Source organism: Chionomys nivalis, chromosome 23 (assembly GCF_950005125.1).
Source record: "Chionomys nivalis chromosome 23, mChiNiv1.1, whole genome shotgun sequence".
Lineage (NCBI taxonomy): Eukaryota > Metazoa > Chordata > Mammalia > Rodentia > Cricetidae > Chionomys > Chionomys nivalis.
The window spans coordinates 35,077,186-35,096,844 of record NC_080108.1 but is presented as its reverse complement, the minus strand read 5'-3'; the positions used below and the strand labels follow the sequence as shown (position 1 = coordinate 35,096,844).

Genomic DNA, 19,659 nt, shown 5'->3' with positions numbered 1-19,659 from the left:
TAGGCATTGCCTCTACTTCTTCTGTGGCAAAGGAGGGTCATGTGTTAGCATAGAACTTTTGCATCCACTAAGTGAAATGACCTTTAATGACCTTTCACCTGACTCTGAACACTTGGCTTGTATCCATGTTTGCAATGACTTAAGCCATAGGAATAAGCGTGTGTGTGTGTGTGTGTGCGTGTATGAGTGCGTGCGTGCATGTGTGTGTGTGTGTGTGTGTGCATAAATGTATTGCAGCCCAGTTTTGATAAGGGTAGGTAATAGCACTGACTGCTGGCCATTCTGACTTGTAAGAGCACACATCTCCGCCTAGCATAGGGAAGCCTTATTGTATCTATCTGAAGGCCATGCTAGTTCCTCACAAATGAAAACCACTGACCACACAGGCTACCCTACCCAGCCAGGGTGAAGGACACCTGAAGATCAGCAACGCCATCCATCCCTGCACGGAGCCCACCTGGACTGCATTTCCGCTTGTGTTTTTGCCTGCGGATGTGAAGCTGGCTGGAGAGGCTGGCACGAGGCTTGGGGAATGGCCAGCCCCTGTTGCTGAGGAATGCCAGCCTGGCACTGGGAAGGCGCTCCGGCCACCTGAGACCCGGCAGGTGGCAGAGGGGATGACGACAAGGGCTGTTTCTGGGGCTGTTGCTGCTGCTGCTGCTGCTTGTATCGGGAGAGGCTGAAGAAGAGGCCTAGAATGGCCTTGAGGTTCCCATTCCTGATCTCTGCAAGACAATAGAGAGAGTTTCGTCACCAGAGGCACAAAAGTGGGAAAGAGCAAACCTTGTCAAATTGACCACATGGTTGATACTACCATGAAATTTTAAATGTTTTTAGGAAAACCTAATTTTGTAGGCAATATGCCCTCCCTGTCTGAACTGGAAATGACTTAGCACAATCAATCTGTTTGTTGTTTTCATAAATAAAACTTAAGTTCCTTGTTTAATATGTATTGTAGCTTTTAGGACAGCTGTGAAAGAATTGCCTTTGCACAGACAGTTGAAGAAAAATAAAGCTTCTTCCTGCATTCAATGGGCTTCTTCAGCCCCACCTGAGTTCAACTCCTGGAGATCCACTAAGAACACTCCTAAACCACAAAGACATTAGTTTAAGTCTCCCATGGGGTTGCAGTAGAGGTACCAGGCAAGTCAGAACTGGCTGGCTGGCAAGGGCCAGGAGGAACTTCTCAGTAAGAATATCAGCGTCCTCCTCAAGACTGAGCCTGTGATCTGGGCAAGGCTCTGGATCCGGACGGCTCTCTGGCGCTAGCAGGGACACTATGATCTAGCTTGATGTGCCAAGCTCACATTCTGAGCCTCAAGCCATACAGAGCATGCCAAGTGGCCACCACTGACGCCAAATCCTATCTCCTTTACCCAGTCATCTTCCTTTTAAATTCACGGCTCAACTCTTGTCCTTTGAATCCATAACTCTAATTCAGGTTGAGCATGGGTCAAGAACGTAAGAACCAGTTCCTATGTGGATTCATGTGAACTACTATATTAACATAAATTTGAACAGAGTGAGAATTTTAAACTCCAGACAGTACTTTTCAGATATTAAAATTCATTTGCCTAAAGGCATGCATAAAGAGCTGTGGCAAGGAATAAAATATTTATTCCATACAGAAGCATCTATACTTTTATGTTGCATTTTTAACACCAGCTGCCAATGGCCAGAGGCTACACTGACCCCAAGGGAGTGTGGTAGGGTCCCCAAGGAAGAGAGATATCAAGAGAAGGAAACCCAGAGAGGTGATATTCCCCATGCTGAGTGAGAAAGCTAGCCCAAAGTAAGGCCAGGGAGGTTTGGGGGACTTTGTGTGAGAGAGGTGGGAGGCAGCAGCCATGCCTTCACGGGGAGTGCAAGCCTCTGGCTGAGCCCTGGCTGAGGAAACCTGTCCAGGAAGGCACAGAGCTTCCTCTGAGGTCCAGTGCAGAGAAGAATGTGCGAAGGAAAGTAATGTATGCCTTCAGGAGAAGCCCTGTTTCATGCAAAGAAGGTAGGGCAGCTACCCAGGGCGTTGGGCCTGTTGGGTAACCCCTCCCCAAGTTAGACTGGGGCAAAGCCTTTGTTTTGCTGAACCATCCCTTTCTACAGGCTATGAAGGAACTGACACCACACACTTCTGGAATCTGGTCTTCCTGCCGCACTTTGGAGGCTAGCAGGTTCTGTGAAGGCTACCAGGGGAAACACACATTTTACAAAGCCTGCACCTGCAGACTCCAGCCTACCACGCTCAAGCTGTGCAAGTCGCATCATCTCTCCGGCCTTCGAGAAAAGGCAATACTTCCAAAGCCAGCCCCGTCACACAGAGCTGTCCTCACAGAGCCAACAAGGGCATCTGCACCAAGATTCACTGCGAACAACGATGCTCTCCACCACTCTTTGTGTTGCAGGAAGACCACAGTCCCAGAATCCCCCTCAAATGGCCAAACAGCTCCAGCTTCATGCTGTACTGGTGATGCCTCTCTTGGTGATGACTTTCCCGAAGCTTTAGTTATTAAAGGCTTATTCTATGAGTATCTTGCTTGCATCAATGTCTTTGCACTGTATTTTTATATGTGTGTTTTCATGTTGTAAGACTCGAAGCCTCTGGGCCTTTTGACTGCAGAAGTGGGTGTTGGATCCCCTGGAACTGGAGTTGCTGTTAACTGAATCCAGGTCCCTTGCAAGAGGAGTCAGTGCTTTCAGCCACTGAGATGCCTCTTCACTACAATTTATTTTTAGTCTGCGTTTTGCTTTGAATGCACAAGGAGGAAGGGGAGGCCATGGCAAACCCATGGAAGTAAGAGCGCAACTTGGGAAAGTCAGTGCTCACCTCCCATCATGTAGGCCTCAGGTACTTTGATGCAAACGCTTTTACCTGCTAAGCCAAACTATGATATTGATACGTGGGGCTCTTAATTATGCCACAATGACAGCTGAAAGTTAGGGCTCGCCTAGTCCAATTGGGATGCCCAGCCATTGCTTAGGAACTATCCCTTACAATGCAGACAGCAGAGAAGGTGCCAGAGATAAGGGTACAATCCCTAACTGGGTAGCTCAGCTTCAGTTCTTCAGCTGTTTTCTTCCCCGGCCCAAGAAAAACCAAAGGTCCCCAGATGTCTTTATAAAGTACATGAGCATCACAGACTTGCGTCTGTGGGAGGGGAGGGCGACTCAGCGACCTCAGCCATGGGACAACTAAAGCCAACAACTGAAACAACACACCTTTGGTCATCGGGTGGACAGAGACCTGAGCGAGGGACAAAACTCGGGAGTCAACCCCATGTCGACATTCAGATGAGCACCTATGAAGGAGCTCGCGGCAAATGGACAAATTCCTCTTGAAACATGAATTCATTAGAGAAATAGCAGCTGTTCTTGGAGATGACGTAAAATCTATTTTTGTGCCATGCCCAGTTATCAGGATGGTGTAGTTTGTGATGAGCAAGCTTTATGACTGCCTAGTGTGTATCCCCAGCTAGTCTGAAGTGCAGTGTCCATCATTCTGACCCTGGCACAGGGGTACTATTATCCCCGCTGTCACTTAAGGGGAAACTAAAGCTCAGAAAGGCATTGGGACGTCTCCAATAAGCTTGGAGGTAGAACTTGAATCCAGGCTTTTTCTAGCTCAAGGGCTGGGCTTCCTAACGCTGTGTGACTTGGCTTCCTTGCATGCCCATCACATGGGATGAATTTAAAAACAGACCAGATAATGTTTTATTTATTAAGGTAGCTGGTGGGCATGAGTATTCTTCATTCTCTTGGTGTGTCCAACATTCCTTAACACTTAAAAAAAAAAATAAACCACACAAGAAAAGCAAAGAAGGGAAAACGAAAAAAAAAAAAAAACTAAAACTAAAATAAATAAAATAAAATTCAAAAGCCTCAGCATGTCCAAGGGCTCCGAATCTGCCTGCTGCAGCAGGGGGCATGTCTCTTCCCTACGTAAGGTGGCCATCAAGTCATTTGCTGCTCATAAGTGCCTCCCTTTCCCCTAAAGCGTTTCCAGCTGTCAGAGGTCACGGTACTGCTCCAGCAAACACACTCTTTCTTGGCATTTTTACTATAAAAATCATGGACTCAGAAGCCAACCCCAGGGGGTTGAATCTCTGCAGTTCATGACTTAAAGGCTTTGTGTCGTAGGTCTCAGAGACCCCATTGCTTCTCTCACACAGTGAGGACGTCTCCATGCACCTTCCCGAGTTATGAAGAGAGTGAATGAGAAACTGAGCACACCAGCTCCTGCTGCCGCACACCTCTGAGCTCAGAAAACACAGGCCATCCTCCTGCAGTCACTTCAGCCGCCTCTCGTGGCTTTCCACCCAGAGGAAGCCGGAGAGGAGTGTGCTCGCCCAGCTTTCTCCGAGGGCCACACAAAAAAGATCATCACAGGTCACCTCACAGTGGACAGGGTTCGACAGTGGCTTTCTTTCTGGTTCTTCAAATAAACCGAGGTATCACACACCTTGTATACATAAAGTTAAGCGTACAACTCAATCATTGCTAGTGAATTTAATCAGCTCTAATATTAGAACATTTCCATTGATGCAACTGCCTGCGCTCAGTGGCAGTAAGTTCTGAACCTCCTAGACACCCATGAATCTGTTGCAGCTATAGATTTGCCTTTTCGAGACATTTCATGTCAATCATACAATTTGTAGTCATTTGCATTTGGCTTCTTTTACTTAGCATATGTTTTGCCATTGTTGTTTTTCTAGCTTTCTTTTTTATAGTGCTGGGGGTTGAATCTAGGGCCCCACACATGCCAGCCCAGCCTTCTACCACTGGGCTACACCACGAGCCCTTAGCATAAGGCTTTATCCAACCACATTAGAACAGGCACGGGCTTTACGGTGCTGCATAGTATATCACTATATGGGCGTACCATACTTTGCTTACTGCTCCCCACTTGATGAAATGTCAGATTTTGTTTCCGTATCACAAAGAACGCAACAGAGTTGAAAGCTCTAAAAGTCACACAGCCCAACCCATGGGTGGTCTGCAACAGACAGCGACCCGAATAGCTAGACTTGTGCTCTGCCCACATTTCCAAATGGTATTTGCCTGGCGAGCCAGCTCCACAGAGGAAGCCTAGAAACAATACCCCTAAGCCCACAGGAATGCTGACATTTCCCAAGAAGGGAGCCTCATTCTGCATGTGATCAGGCGAGTCCACCTAGATTTCTCACCCAGGTTAAAAACAGGAACACCCAGAGTGATGCCCCTGGCCCAGGCAGACCGTGGACAAGTAAGTACTTGCTTTCTTTTCTTGGGCCACCCTCCTTCAAATGGAAGGGCAAATGGCACAGACCATCCAGTTCTAGTGATGGTCACTACTGTCAAGACACATACCTTCTCTGCTTTCTGCCTGACCCCTTTGTTCCCACTGGCTTGTACTAATATGCTCAGACACAGAGATATTACAAGCGGATGACAGGTATGATGGCCAAGCCAAAGGTTGGTTGTGTTGTGTTTGGTTTTGTTTTTGAGACAAGGTTTCCTGTAGCCCAGTCTGGCCTTGATCTCAGGATAACCAAAGATGACGTTGAACCTCTGAGTCCAAGCATAAGGGGGAGGCTACTGCAGATGGTAACTGTGAGACTCTCACCTAAATCCCGTCTGCCCTGTGGGTCTGTGGCATTGCTTTGGCAGAGGAGCTGGCTGCATGACCGCCTTGGACCCCTCAACCACCCATTCTGGTGGCCCTGTGTCCCAGCAATGCACTCTCTGTGGGTAAGGTGAGACTAAGGCACAGAAGCAGAACCCATGGAGACCCGTGGGGACAGAAACTGCCACTTGGTGCCACACTCGATGATGTGCGGACGCCGGTGAACAGACACACTCCACCTGTTCCCTGTACCCCTAGGGTCCAGAGAGACTTCCTGCAGCCCCACTCAAGATAAGAGGAGGAGCAGGTTGGCGATGATGTCACTTCAAAAGCACACGCTCCTTCAGGAGTCACCTAGCAGAACTGTCTGTGACTGCTGAGTCCCGGGCCTCCCACTTGCTTCTGTCCCTGCTTACGGTCACCTGTAGTGTCAGAAAGCCGTCATAATGTTTAAAAAAACAAGGCAGCTTTAATGTCTTTTGTTTTCCTTTTGAAGCTAATCGAGAGCCTGAGGCTCCTCCTCAGAGGCGGCACGCTGGCAGCTGGAAAGCCCCACAGATGCATCCCCACCCTTTCCCAGTGATTACAGCTGGCACAGGAACGGGCGGGCCCTGTGCACCTGTCCTGCCGTGCCGTGGCAGTGCAGGCCTGCCCCAACCCGCCTTCAGAGAGCCACACTGAGCTTTTGTTGCAGGCCCAGACGGCGGGTGCCTGGGGCAGTGGCTGCAGCGATAGTCCACAGGGATGTTGCTGGTCTGAGTGGGTATCCGGCCCACGCCTCCTGTACTCTCAGTGCCCCTGAGGCTCGGGCCCATCTCTTTGCTCTTGGAGATGTGCCAGAGTCTGCCAGTTTAAGCCTGCCCTGCCCCGGGTGATGTTCAAGATCTGCCCTGCCCCGTCCTCCTTCTAGACTCCACCTGTCATATCTGACAACCTGTCCTGGGGAGTGGGGGTGGCCTTTCTGAGGATACCTGGGCTTTGTTCTTCCTGGCCGAGTCCATCCATCCTCTCATGTGGTGGAGAAGCAGAGGTCAAGAATGAGGTGTATTTCATTGATGGCTGGGCACCCTGGGTATTCACTGGGTACCTGGGTCTGCAAGTTGCTTATGACAACAAAAAGCTGCGCCTGAGGAAGTGGTGTCCAATGCAGCTAACAAAGGCTGATGCCCTGCTTGGGCAGCCTGGGGGCCTTCTCAGAGACAGGGTTGTGTCTCTGGCTTTTCTAGGGTGAAGAGGCACCTACCAGAGATGTCATTCACAATCTCTCTGTGTATATGCATCTGTGTGTATGTGGTGTGTATGTCTGTGTGCACACGTGTGTGTCCAGATGCACAGTGGGGGGGCACAGTTATAGAAGGCACCGTAGAGCCACAGATCAACCTCTGGTGACTTCTTCCATCTCTCTTCATCTTGTTTTTTGAGACAGAACATCCCATCATCATTGGACCTGAAGCTTACCGATTGGCTATCTGGGCCTCTCATCATCACTGGGCCTGAAGCTTACCGATTGGCTATCTGGTCAGAGAACCCCAAGGATCCTGCTGTCACCATCCTCTATCTTTCTCAACACTAAGTACTACGTTTCCAGGCACGGATGGGATGCCATGGCCAGTTTTATACACGGGTTCTGTGAGCTCCAGCTCATGTCTTCAAGCTCACACAAAGCAGAACTTCACCCCCTGAGCCACTCAGAACAGCTCTCAGCCAGTTTCTTCATCAGTAAACCACGAGTACCCAAAACGAAGCAGACAGATAGACAATAGACAGCCGGTAAGTGGCCAGGGATCACCTCCAGGTCTAAGGGAGGAGGCGAGACCGCATGGCCAGCATCTCACTGATGCCTTGCTATAGAGCATAGCTCTGTAGAAGTCCCTGAAGATGCTCTCCTGGGAGGACAGAAGCCCACACCATTCCCAGACACTAAGAGGAAAATGTTCTGCCACCTACTGGCCAGCACAGGAATAGCACAGGGGACGATCCTGTTCTCTGAATTTGAGTCTGCTGCTGAAGTCTGTACGTCTCAGCAATGAACACAAAGTCCACAGAGATGAGGCCAACAAACACCCAGGCAGGGAAATCCTCTAGGGATCCTTCTGTAAGTCCGGAGATTAAGCTTGGCCAAGTTACTCCCGAGACTCATGGAACAGGGTGGCCATGCCTGCCCAAGGCCAGGCTTAGCAAAAGGAGAATGCCAACCCCTTTCTGACACAGTCCATGCAGAGGCACACTATGCCCAGAAGCCATGGAGGCTACCCACCTCCAACATGGAGGAGACAACAGCTCAGAAACACAGCCAGAAGATCCAATCTTTCACCTCTTGGCAGAGACAAGACATAGTCCCATGGAGAACCGACGGGGTCTGCAAACTTACCTGTTCCATTTGTGGACTCCGGCCTCACTGCTCCCCTCAGCCCCACCCCAACTCCCAGGGCCAATGCTCCCCTACATCTTTTCAGCGCACACTCCTGCTATGCTAGGAGGAGCAATTGCAACGCCCCAACTGTTCTACCTGTTCCAGGGAAAACCGGAGGCAGATGCAGCCTAATGGGGTTGGGAAGATGCCTGGCCTATGGCAGCTTCAGAGCTGGCAGCTGCCTGTGTTTACAAACAGGGGGAAGGGGAGGAGGGAGGGAGGGAGGGAGGGAGGGAGGGAGGGAGGGAGGGAGGGAGGGAGGGAGGGAGGTCGGTCGATTCCAGGTGGAGGTGCTGCCGGAGGAGGCAGATAATCCTGGCCAGCCCACTCCAAACCATGACCCCACCCGACAACAAACCTCTAGCAGACACTATTGGTGCTAATTAGCCACCAAATCCAGGTTAATTAAAAGCTAATCAGGAGGTTAAAACGTGGCGGCGCGTTCACAAACCTCGCTCTTCCCATTCTCAAGAGCAAGGTCAAGGCGCTACCACTAAAGGCTAATCGGCTCCCGTGGGTGCTGGATGGTTGAACTTTGTCCTGTGGTTGCACGTTCTCTTTCCCACACATAACGCCTGGTGGGGAACCTGCTGCACTACAGGAGTGGGAATCGGTGTTGCCCAAGCAGGCATTTCTCCAACTGGAGCAGCAAGCTCCTTCTCTCCTCCCACGGCCTCTGTGGCATGCAGCCGTGGCATGCAGCCGTGGCATGCACACTGGGCCGAATTCTTGGACTGATCTGTGAGCTGTCAGAAAGTGAACATCCTCAACTCTGCCTGAAAGGGCACCCAACCAGGACAGCCCACCAGCACCCCTGGTCTTGACTACAGCAATTACTTGTTAGGTAACAGGTGGGCATTGCTAATGATGGAAAGGCGTGGGCTCTGACTCACCTTCTGCAGACAGCCCCTGGGTGTTGATTCCCTTAGCTGCCAGGAAATTCAAGCAGGCATCTATGTTTTCAATCTAGAAGGGGAAAAAAAAAAACACAGGACACATTGAATACACATTCAGCTATCTCCAGACACGCTCATTAGGAACCAACAGCAAGCAGAATGCACTCAAAATGGCCAATGAGATAAATGGAGAAGGTTAGGACCCTCAAAGCGGTGTCTGTACTCACAGGAAGCCGTTACTTAATATCCCCACTGCACGGTGTGCCAGAAGTCGAGGCCTTGGATTGCTTACAGATGCCAGAAATAACCAGAGTGGAATGAGGTCTCTCATCTTGATCAATGTCCCCACAGTGTGAGCCTCAGAACCAGAGCAGTTGCCAGTAACACAGAGGTGGGGAAGGAACTGATGGAGCCACCCTAGACCTACCCGCCCTCCAGCTGCTGGGAAAATTCCCAGCCAGAAAAGATGCAGGCAGCCAAGTGTCCAAGTGGTGGGTGGCAGCTTCAGCAGGAATCAGTGTTTACCCACAAAATTCTCAGCCTGACAGGCGCTGCAGGTGACCACAGAGACCCATGACCTCTGGGGGTACCGCCGTCCTTTGTCCTCTCGGTGACAAGGATAGAGCCACCAGTCAGGGTCTGGGAAGCTGCCCCTGTGTGCTAGTGTTGACACCAAGGCCAAAGGCACATCGATGACAGGCCTCGAACAAAAAAGCAATTAAGTCATTCCCAAAGGTCTGATTTGACTTCAGCTGTCAGGGCTAATTGCTTTTTGTTTTAAAGGAGAATATTCTGGCTTGATGACTGTCTCTGGTGACCAAAAGTAAAAGAAACCGCTTCTGACCAGATCTAGCTATCTCTAAACTTCATAGAATTTGCACTACAGAAAAAAAAAAAAAGTCTGGCAGTTATGAGACACGTCTTTAATCCCAGCACTCGGGAGGCAGAAGCAGGTGAATCTCTGTGAGTTCGAGGCCAGCCTGGTCTACACAGTGAGTTCCAGAACAATCAAGGTAAAACAAAGAAACCCTCCCTCAAAAAACCAAATCAAAAAAAAAAAAAAAAAAAAAGAATTTGCACTAACTCCTGCAACAAGATTTCCCAGACATCTTCAAGGTTTGTATACACTCAAACCAATATCTACTCTGGGAGTTTATTCTAAACGAACGAAGGACTGCCTTTCACAACCAATACATTGCCCTTCTCCCCATTCTCAGGCAATGTCTTGATAGGCGGGCCCACAGCCACAGCCAGCTGGAGTGTTTTCTCTCCATATCTCTAATCTGAAGACAGCTCGGCTCTGTGTTTGTGGCCACTCTTCCACTCCTTTCCTCCTCCACCCGCTGGCAGAGCTTCATCCACCTCCCGAGGCCTTGGATTCCTGGAGTGTATCAGAATGTCCAACACGTCCCATGCTTTCTTTTATTGTGGTCTCAAAGTGATGGCGGCTCTCGCTATTTAGCTACGTAATAGGCCCTGGGACACCTGACTGACACTGTGACATCTTAGAAGAGCCCACACAGACCCCAGTTCGAAGGGACTCTCTCCAGAAACTTAAAAAAACAAAACAAAACAAAACAAAAAACTCAGGTTCCCTCTCTTTCTGGACATCCAGCCAACCCTGAAAGCTCTCCCAGGCACTCTCCTGCTGTATAGTCATGAGGCCACCAGGCCCTCCTACCATCTTGGAGGGGAGGGGAAAGGAAGAAATCACTGCCTTACCCTGGCACATGGTGTGGGGGAGCAATCTGCTCCCATTTTTAAGTACAATAAGAATTACATTTCCCAAAACTGCTTTATCCTATTACAAAGTCCTGCTTGTAAGAGAAAATAATACTCATCAGAGAAAATATTGCCTGCGAAGACTTGTTTCTGATATCTATAGAGCAAAACACTTAATGGGAGGCTGCGGACCCACAAAGAAGCACTGTCACATACTCGGATATATGGAATACACACATACACACATATTTATTTAAAGAGAGGCTCTCACTTTGTGGCCCAGAATAAACTCGAACCCCTTAAACAAGCCTCCTGCCCCGGTCTTTGGAGTGGCTGGTTCCTACACGTACCTACAGCCTCCTCCAGCTCAAGCCACAATTTCTTTGGAACCACAACGAAAGTATGGAATTTGTTGAGTATTATGACACACTCCTATAATCCAAGTGCCCGGGAGGAAGAGGCAGGAGAACTGGAGGCTGAAGGCCTACCTGGGCTAGATGAGCTCCTGTCTTAAAAGACTCACAAGAACTGGAGAGATGGAGCAGTGGTTAAGAGCACTGGCTGCTCTTCCAGAGAACCCGAGTTCTGTTCTCAGCACCCACATGGCAGCTCACAACTGTCAGAAACTCTGGCTCCAAGAGATCTGGTGGCCTCTTCTTGCTTTTGTCGACAGCAGGAACATATGTGGTGTACATGCATATATGCAGGTTGATAATCATACATATAAAATAAAAATAAATCGTAAAAACCAAATAGAAGTACAGTAAACCCGCATACTTCCACGCCTTTTTTCTATACCACTACTTCTTTAGTAGATCTTTATCTTGCATGAGGCTGATGAGAGACGCTTAGGTAATTATATCCGTGTGGGGAAACAGAAAAGGAAAAGCTGCTTTTCACTGAATTTTTGCTAATGCAGAAATTAAAAGTGGTACAGTTAATGCTTATGCTAGAAAGGGTCATGTAATAAGGCTAAACACTTGGGTACTAGGATAACAATGTGGAACTACAGGAAGCAGGGGATACTTCAGGAAAGCACTACAACACTGCACTTCCATGGAGCTCTCTCTCCAAGGATCAGTCAACACAGGCACTCCTCACATCTACAGAACACTCAGTGCACATACATGCACATGCACACACATCATGTGCAGCACACGGCTGGCTCTTTTTGGCAAAGCTAGCCTTACCACATGTCAACCGGCTGTCTGCTGGACTTCCTTATAGCATTAAGTCTATGAGAAGAACGACTAAGTCTACGTAGGCCACCATTATAAATAGGCACTCTCTCCTTAGTTTTTTGAAGGTCTATCATTCTTTCACAGAATTTCATGGTTTCATCCCCATTCCTTCACTGGGCGGGGAGAAAAGGTAGAGGATAAAGACATTGCTGTGTGTGCAACATCTTAGGGATGCCATAATGCAGGTGGGGTGTCAACAGCCATCTAGTTAGTAGGACCGCCCTCTCTGGGGAAGGGTTACCCAGTCCTCAGCCAGTCAGCATCATTTGCACCTGTCGGGCGCTGGGCTCCAGTCTCTGGATGCCACCGATTTTAGTCAGGACCACATGACGGGGAAAGTGAGACAAGGAAACTAAGGCCAGGCTTTGGACCAGGGTCACCCAGGTCAATGAAAGGGCTGGGGGCTGCACCCAGGAAACCCTCCTGTCTGGCTCAGGGACCTGCAGTCACACAACCTTCCCTCTTGGGGGTCCAGAGCCATTCCACGCCCACCCGGGCTTCCCCCAAAGCACATGAATTGGGGGAGCATCTGAAACTTCTTTTCTTAGGTGAGCAGGAAGCATTAGGGCACAAAGAAAACCCAAGGGACAACATTCAGAAGGGTGAACTGCACTCCCAGAAAACGTCTGATAAAAAAAAAAAATTTTTAAAACTGGGCCACGGTGTAAAGGTCACCCACAAGCCCACAAGTACATTGAAACTGTTCTCGATGCCCTGAACTCTGCACAAGAGCAGTTAAGAAAAAAATTCCTCAAGTCACAAATCCACTCTCTAATCACATTCTTCTGGGGCTAGAAATCACTCCTGACAAGGGGGCTGGGACCCTCACTCTTTTCATCTGCACCCCAGGAACACAGTAAGGCTGGGGAGCAGGCAGGGATCAGGCCTGGATTGTAACCGCTGGCTTCATTTGGAATGAGATCAGAAGCAGGGCCTACCGCTTTGATCCCGGTCCTCTCGTGATTACAAGTTACCTTAAGGTTTTCCTCCAGATACAGCATGGGTGACGCACCCAGCTCCGCGGCTGCCTGCAAGCCACCGCCCCACCCCGGCAGCATCTCAGTGCTCATTACAGGGCGAAGATGCCCTAGTGCCATCTCTAGAGAGGCTCATGTGTGATCCAGACACCCAGTGTGAGCAGAGGAAGGAGGGAGAGGAGACTCTTAACAAGAAAAGTATGTAAATAGGACCAGAACTGTTCATTAGCACGGTGCAGCCAATATAAACTACTTTCCAAAATTAGCTGAAAGAAAACAAATCTGTGTGAAGTCTGACATTCCAGTATTGCCTGTAGGGGCTGGGGCGGGGGCTGGGTGAGAAGGCTTTTGTAATTGTTGCCATAGAGATGGGTCAAGAGCTTGCTCTGGTGGGCAGCATCAGCTGGGGTTGGAAGCCCAACAGAGGAGCCACCATGCAGCCTGGACATGGAAGGTGAATATCTGCAGAATGGGGCAGGATAAAAGAACAGGTGAAGGCCAGGATGCCTTTCCCAGAGTCCCACTGTTTGGAGCCAAATGTACCATAGCCTCCACCCTGAGCAGACCTTTCTCACCATCTGTCATCGCCTCCAACCTGAATAGTGCAGGTTTACAGGACAGCTTCCACAGCTGTGTATGTTAGACTGTCTTTATACTCAGAAGCCCATCCTGTAGACCAGTATTCAAGAGGCAGAAGCAAGAACACATCTGTGAGTTCATGGCCGGCCTGGTCTATATAGCAAGTTCCAGGACAGCCTGGGGTATGCAGTAAGAAACAAATGAAAATGCTCCTATTTCAGTTCTGACCAAGGCCTGCCTGGGTTTCCTGCTAACAAACATGCAAGCCTCAGAGGAAGTACTGCTATCTGTCTCCTCTGTAGCTTAGACAGTGATCAAATACCATCTGTTGTAGCAGTTGCCATGGCAACGTCGTTCCCCGAATACCAGCAGAGCTGAGCGCAAAGCGCACGAAAATGCCAAACGCAAGCAAAGATGTTTGCCTCTTCTGGAGCTTGGCGCTCTTGGCAGAATGGGGCCTTGGCCATACCAAGTCCACACAAGCTTCTCACTGTGCCCCTTGGTGCTCTCCACTTCAGAAGAGGGCAAGGAGCTACTGCATCAGGGCCAAGCCAGGCCACATCATGTTATTATTTAAAAAAAAAAAAAAAATTACAAGATACCCAGGCCTTGGGCAAGGCTAGGTTTGAACATGCAAATTCTGTTACTCAAAAAGCAGTGTGATGTCTAAAATTTATGTATCGGCTCAAATGATTTCCTGTGTGCATGAGAGACAGAGACAGAAAGGGAGAGAGACAGAGGAGAGAGAGTGTTCTTCATTCCTGATGGTGCTACTTGCCATCAAAATTAGCCATCACTGGGCTGTCAAGATAGCTCAGCAGATAAGGGTGCCTCTGCCATACAGTTTGATAACTTGAGTTTCAGCTCTGAATCCCACAGTGGAAGGAGACCAGTTCCTCACAGCTGTGCTCTCCACACGTGCACTGTGGCATATGACACTTGCATTCACACACACACACACACACACACACACACACACACACACAGTAATTTGATGACGTGGCCCTGAGAGACATCGCTACACAGTCAGAATGTAACACTTGCTGACTGAAGGGATGAAGGGGAAAGTGTGTTAAAGCCTAAGGAAGAGGCAGAGGTGGGGAAGGAAGGCAGGACCTTTCCATCACCGAGGCAACTGCAGCCATACCCTTCCCAACAGAGCCTGAAGATGGGCTATTCAGTGTTGAGTATGGCTCCAGCCGTAGCCTCCCCACGAAGTTCTAGGGATTATGGACTAGAAGACAGATATGGAGGCACAGAAGTATCCTTCAACATCTGATTCCAGGTTAAAGGAATGTTTCCTACCTTAAGGTTACCATGCTCCTCTGATAACCTGTCCTCATTTCTGTAGGGAGCAGAGAAAGCTCTGAGGGAGCCAAGTCTTGAGTGAATGTGCATCTGTTGACATGGGAATGGCCATGCTAAGGACTCAGGCCGCAGACTCATACGATGCTGGGAAACCCAGCCCTCATACAGATCAGGCTCAGAAAGGCCAAGCCTCCCTGCCCAAGTCCAAGCGCTTACAAATGCCTGATCAGTGTGTACGAAGAGCAATTGCAGCTTCCTTCTCCTGGATGTTTGCAGCCTGCGACTGCTCACCCCTCCTCCGTGCACTGTACATGATACACAGTTCGGTGACACTTTATGAGCAGGTGCACAGCCCTCCAGACTTCTGCCTTCCTGTGTGTGTGTGCATTTGTATATCTGTCTTCTCCTCATTCTTTTTCAGGGTTCCCAAGGACCCAAGACACGCAAGGCAAGGGACATTTCTATGCCTGTTTATAAAGATACCTAAATAAGAGAAAACTATCAACTCAAAAAAAAAAAAAAAAAAAAGACAAACTATATATACTCCGGGAACATGCCCTCCTAAACACTGGGCCCCTAGGAGCTGTCTTTCTTGTACATGTAAGGGGACGTGCCAAGTGCCTGCTCTGCCAGCCACGCTTCGTTTCCCCCACCTCTGTCAGTGTAACCCCAGAAGAGCTCACACAGAGTTTTTTTTATTTTAGAAGGAGGCTTCAGAAGTGAGGGCTCACACCTTGGTTGTCCATCATTTCCTATACAGAAAAACACGGGGAGCATCTGGGCCTGACTTGCAGACCAGTTGGCTGCTGCCTGCCTGGAGGGTTTGTCATTCTGCTTTTCAGGACGTTAATGTGCACAAAGCCATGGCCAGATGGGAGGGATGAGTTCCGGTCTTCTATCCCAAAGAAGCTGACAAGAGTCAACACTATTGTAATCAGAGTAGCCGAACTCGAGGAAACATTCATGTCTGAGACGGATAGTTTGTAATCAAGACAATCAATGCACCGTATATGAAAACTGAAAGCCCAGGTTTATCAAAGATTCACAGTCATCTGTCACAAATAAGTGACCCCCCCCCTTTTAATTTATGTGCATTGGTGTTTTACCTGCACGAGGGTGTCAGGTGCCCTGGAACGGAAATTACAGACAGTTGTGAGCTGCCATGTGGGTGTTGGGAATTGAACCTGGGTCCGATGGAAGAATAGCCAGTGCTCTTAACTGCTGAGCCATCTCTCCAGGGCCTACTTGTCCCTTTTAAGTTGTTATTATTGTTTTTTTTTCTTTCTTTTTAGAGTCCTTTTTGTTTCTAACTGATTAATAGTGTGTGTGTGTGTGTGTGTGTGTGTGTGTGTGTTGGATTATAGGCATAAATCACCATGCCCAGCTAATTTGTTAACCTAAAAAAAAAAGTCAACTTAAGCTCTACTCTCAGGCCCCAGCCACTGTCATCAGGTATGGAAGCTGCTTCAGAGCCAGAGAGAGCTTATCTACCACAGTGGGCTCGAAACTGGAAAGCCTGAGAAAGTGGGAATGGGCCGGGTGTGGCGCATGGCTCCATGTCCGCCTGTTTTCCTTCCTGCTCTGTTGCCTTGCCCAGCTCTTTCTTGCGACTTGGCAACATTATCTACCATACCATTTATAATATTTATAACTTTAACTTTCCAAGATGCTGTCAAGAATTCCTTGGGGGGGGAAAAAAGAGAGGAAACTTTATAGGAGTGTCTCTGATGTTTTAGCAAATGGGTAAGTCCATATGGATATGAAAATTCTAGACAGGGAGACACTGAAACCAAGCCTCTCAAATTCCTCCAGTGACTATCTTTTTCCATTGTGTCTCCAATTGCTAGACTAGTTCATTTTCCTAGGGTTTTCCAACTTTCCAAATCTCCCCTTGAAACAAATTGAGCCTGACAAAGGTGCTAAAACCAATCTTCACTCTGGAGACTCCCAGAGCGGATCCCCAGAGCTGAGCTCTGCCTGCTTTCACAGACCGTGGTACTGTAAGCAGAGACAAGCCATTAGTGATGGGGACCCTCACACAGCACAACCATGCTCTGAGCTGCATTCAGTCAGAGCACAGTTCTTCCTCCCCTGCTCCCGTTCCGTCCCCGTTCTTGTTGGCTTTCTGTTGCTGTGACTGAACACTGACCAACAGCAACTTGGGGAGTAATGGATTTATTTGGTTACAGTCCATCACGAAGGGAGGCAAGACAGGACCTTAAGTAGACTGCCTGCTTCATTTAGACTACATCCCAGGTCCACCTGCCAGGAGATAGCACCACCCATAGTGGGCGGGGCCCTCCTGCCATCAATTAGAAGTAAAAATGCCTCACAGACAGGGCACAGGGCCAGAGGTCAGCAAGGTCTGTTCATTCTTTTAGTTGAGGTTCCAAGTGACTTTACGTTTGTGTCAAATTGACAGCTGAGGCTAACTATAATACTGCTGGCACTCTGGAAAGTCAAGAACTCCAAGCGAGAAGCAGAATACAAACAGAAATCGGAAGAGGGCTAAGGGGCCATCCTGGCGAGTCTCCCACAGGCTGTGGGTTACCAGGGGCTGGAGGATGCAGGAACAGGGAGTTGTCTGTCAAAGGCACAAACTTTCAGCTGTTAAGACAAGCAAATCCCTGAGAATCAAAGGCACAGCAGGAGCAGTGATCGACAGATGGGCCAATTAAGTCAAAGATGGGAATCGTATACAATGTGAATGACTGTTAGAGTTTGGATCTGAAATGTCACTGAAATGAGCTGAAGGCTTCACACCCCAGTCAGAGCTATTGGTATGTGGAGCCCATTCAATATAGGGCCTCGTGGGTGGTCTAGAAACTGGGGAGGGGACTATGCTAAAGGGGCCAGGTGGATGCTGCCTTTCCAAGTCTTTTTTACTTTATGGTAACCTTGAAGCTCTGTTGCACACTTCCCCACCATGATGCCCTGCTGCCTTGCTGGAGACCCAGAAGCAACAGGGTAAACCAGATGTGGAGTAAAAGCTCCAAACCAGCACACCCAAGTGAAACTTTTCTCATCTCAGGAATTTGTTACGGCAATGGAAAAGCTAATTCAGTAGAGCAAACTGACATTTAAAAATTAGTATTTTGCAGAAACATTTGGCTTTACTCAGAGAGAAGGAACAAACCCAGACAGTAATTTTAACCGGAAAATCATGACTTCCAGGTCTCCAAACACGAGGAAGCACAGGACAGCGGACACTTGCAGAAGAATCTTGTCGGGGAAGTAACTAGAGCCCAGAGGTCTCACGGGGTCCTTAACAAGCAGCAGCTAACCATCTGCTCTCTTCTAGGCTCTAGCCTAGATGCAGACGGCACAGTGACACGCAACAATGCTGTCTTTCCTCAGGGAACAGCCAACCTATTGGGCATGCACCGGGCTTCCAAGTAAACAGCCACCCGTAAACTCAGTCACAACAGTGTATGAGTCAACTTACACACTTAGAGCTAGTCACAAGCTCACCAGTCCCTGAGTCTTCTTGTAGTTTTGCACGCTTATGATCCTATACCGCAGGCTACAACAAGCCAGAATAACAAAGCAATGAGAGGGCACACCTACATTTTATACCAAAAGCTGTTTGCAGGTATAGCTGAGGGGTTGGATTTGATTTTTATATCACTGCTAATGACTAGCTTAGAGTTGGGAATTTTGCAAGTCACAGGCAAGATGCCTCATACCAAGACATTAGGTTTGACCAGTACTTCTAAACTCTACCGTATGATTAAGGACACATGCCACTCAGTCAGAAACTATGAGAACAAAAATAGTTTAAATAGTGTTAATAATTGAAACAGTTCTTAACCCTGCTTACTGGAAGAACCCAGCATGCCAGAGACATGCTACGGTCACTGAATAAGGGAAATACACTGGACATGGAAGGTCTCCACTGCAGGACAACCTTGAGCTTCCCAAGGCTACATGATCCCTGGTGCACCTGTGCGGAAACAGTGACAGTGTTTGGCTTGTCATAGAATGCTAATCTCTGTTACTATTTATAGCTTTGTGCAAGCATCCAGTTGAACCAAATAAAACTTCCACTTGCTGTTAAAAATCCATGCTTATTACGAAAACAAAACATGAATATTAACCATTCATGTGTTGTCCCCTCTTGTTCAAAGTACTGAGAAGACAGCATCCCGTCTACTCCCCATGTCTACTCCAAAGACTAAGTAAGATAACTGCTGGGTGATGGCGAAACAGTCTGTTCTACACCAACTAATAAACAGAGCAACTAGTAGAATCTGAAAATGAGAACCAAATCCCCAAAAGTCCTTGTCTTCTCCTAAGAAGAGTTACACGTAATACATAAAGACAGATCAAGGGGTAGGGAGATGGCTCAGTTGGTAAAAGGTCTGATTTGTAAGCATGAAGACTTGAGTTCAATTCCATAAACCAGAAGAAGCTATACACTGTGCCAGGCCCTTGAAATCTCAGCATTAAAGAGGCAGAGGAAAGTAGACCCCTGGGCTGTAAGGTCCAAAGGAAACTCAAATTCCCCAAGCCCAAAAGGCAGTCCAAATATCCAGAAATGAGCTCAACCTGCACAATTTCTGGTGGTTAGGTAAAAGCCATCATTCCTCAGGAACTTGTGAAATGGGTTCCCTTCTACCAAAAGGAGTCATTCCCCTTACTTCTGACAGAAGGGACAATGCCTATTCGTGGTGCCTATTAGAATATCGAAGCTCACGCTGGCTTCCAGAACACCTCAGTATTGCAAGTACCCTTCTTACCTCCTCCCCATCTTCTACTCCTCAGCAGGCGTCTCTCTCCGCAGCTATTCACTCTCCTTAGAACCCCGTTCTTCTTGCTATGGCTCCCCTCTGCTTCTGTTTCTCTCACTGTGTGTTCTCTATTCTCCATTTCCCACTGTTATCCTTTCTCACAGATAGACCTGGCCGTGCCCAGCCTACTTCTTTCT

The 19,659-nt window shown here is 48.5% G+C and overlaps 1 protein-coding gene across 10 annotated transcripts in view; it reads right to left on the bottom strand.

The window, feature by feature from the left end:
- Positions 1-19,659, bottom strand: part of Nav2 (neuron navigator 2) — a 635,485-nt gene that overhangs the window by 197,847 nt on the left and 417,979 nt on the right. For all 10 annotated transcript variants that reach the window (XR_009056140.1, XM_057756590.1, XM_057756583.1 and 7 more), the window contains exons 4-5: positions 8,903-8,975; positions 458-725 (exon numbers count right to left, since the gene is read on the bottom strand). Coding sequence is in view for 9 of the 10 variants with exons in the window: in XM_057756590.1 (XP_057612573.1) it covers positions 458-725; positions 8,903-8,975 (341 nt within the window). In the remaining variant the exon portion in view is untranslated. The remainder of the gene's footprint in view (positions 1-457; positions 726-8,902; positions 8,976-19,659) is intronic.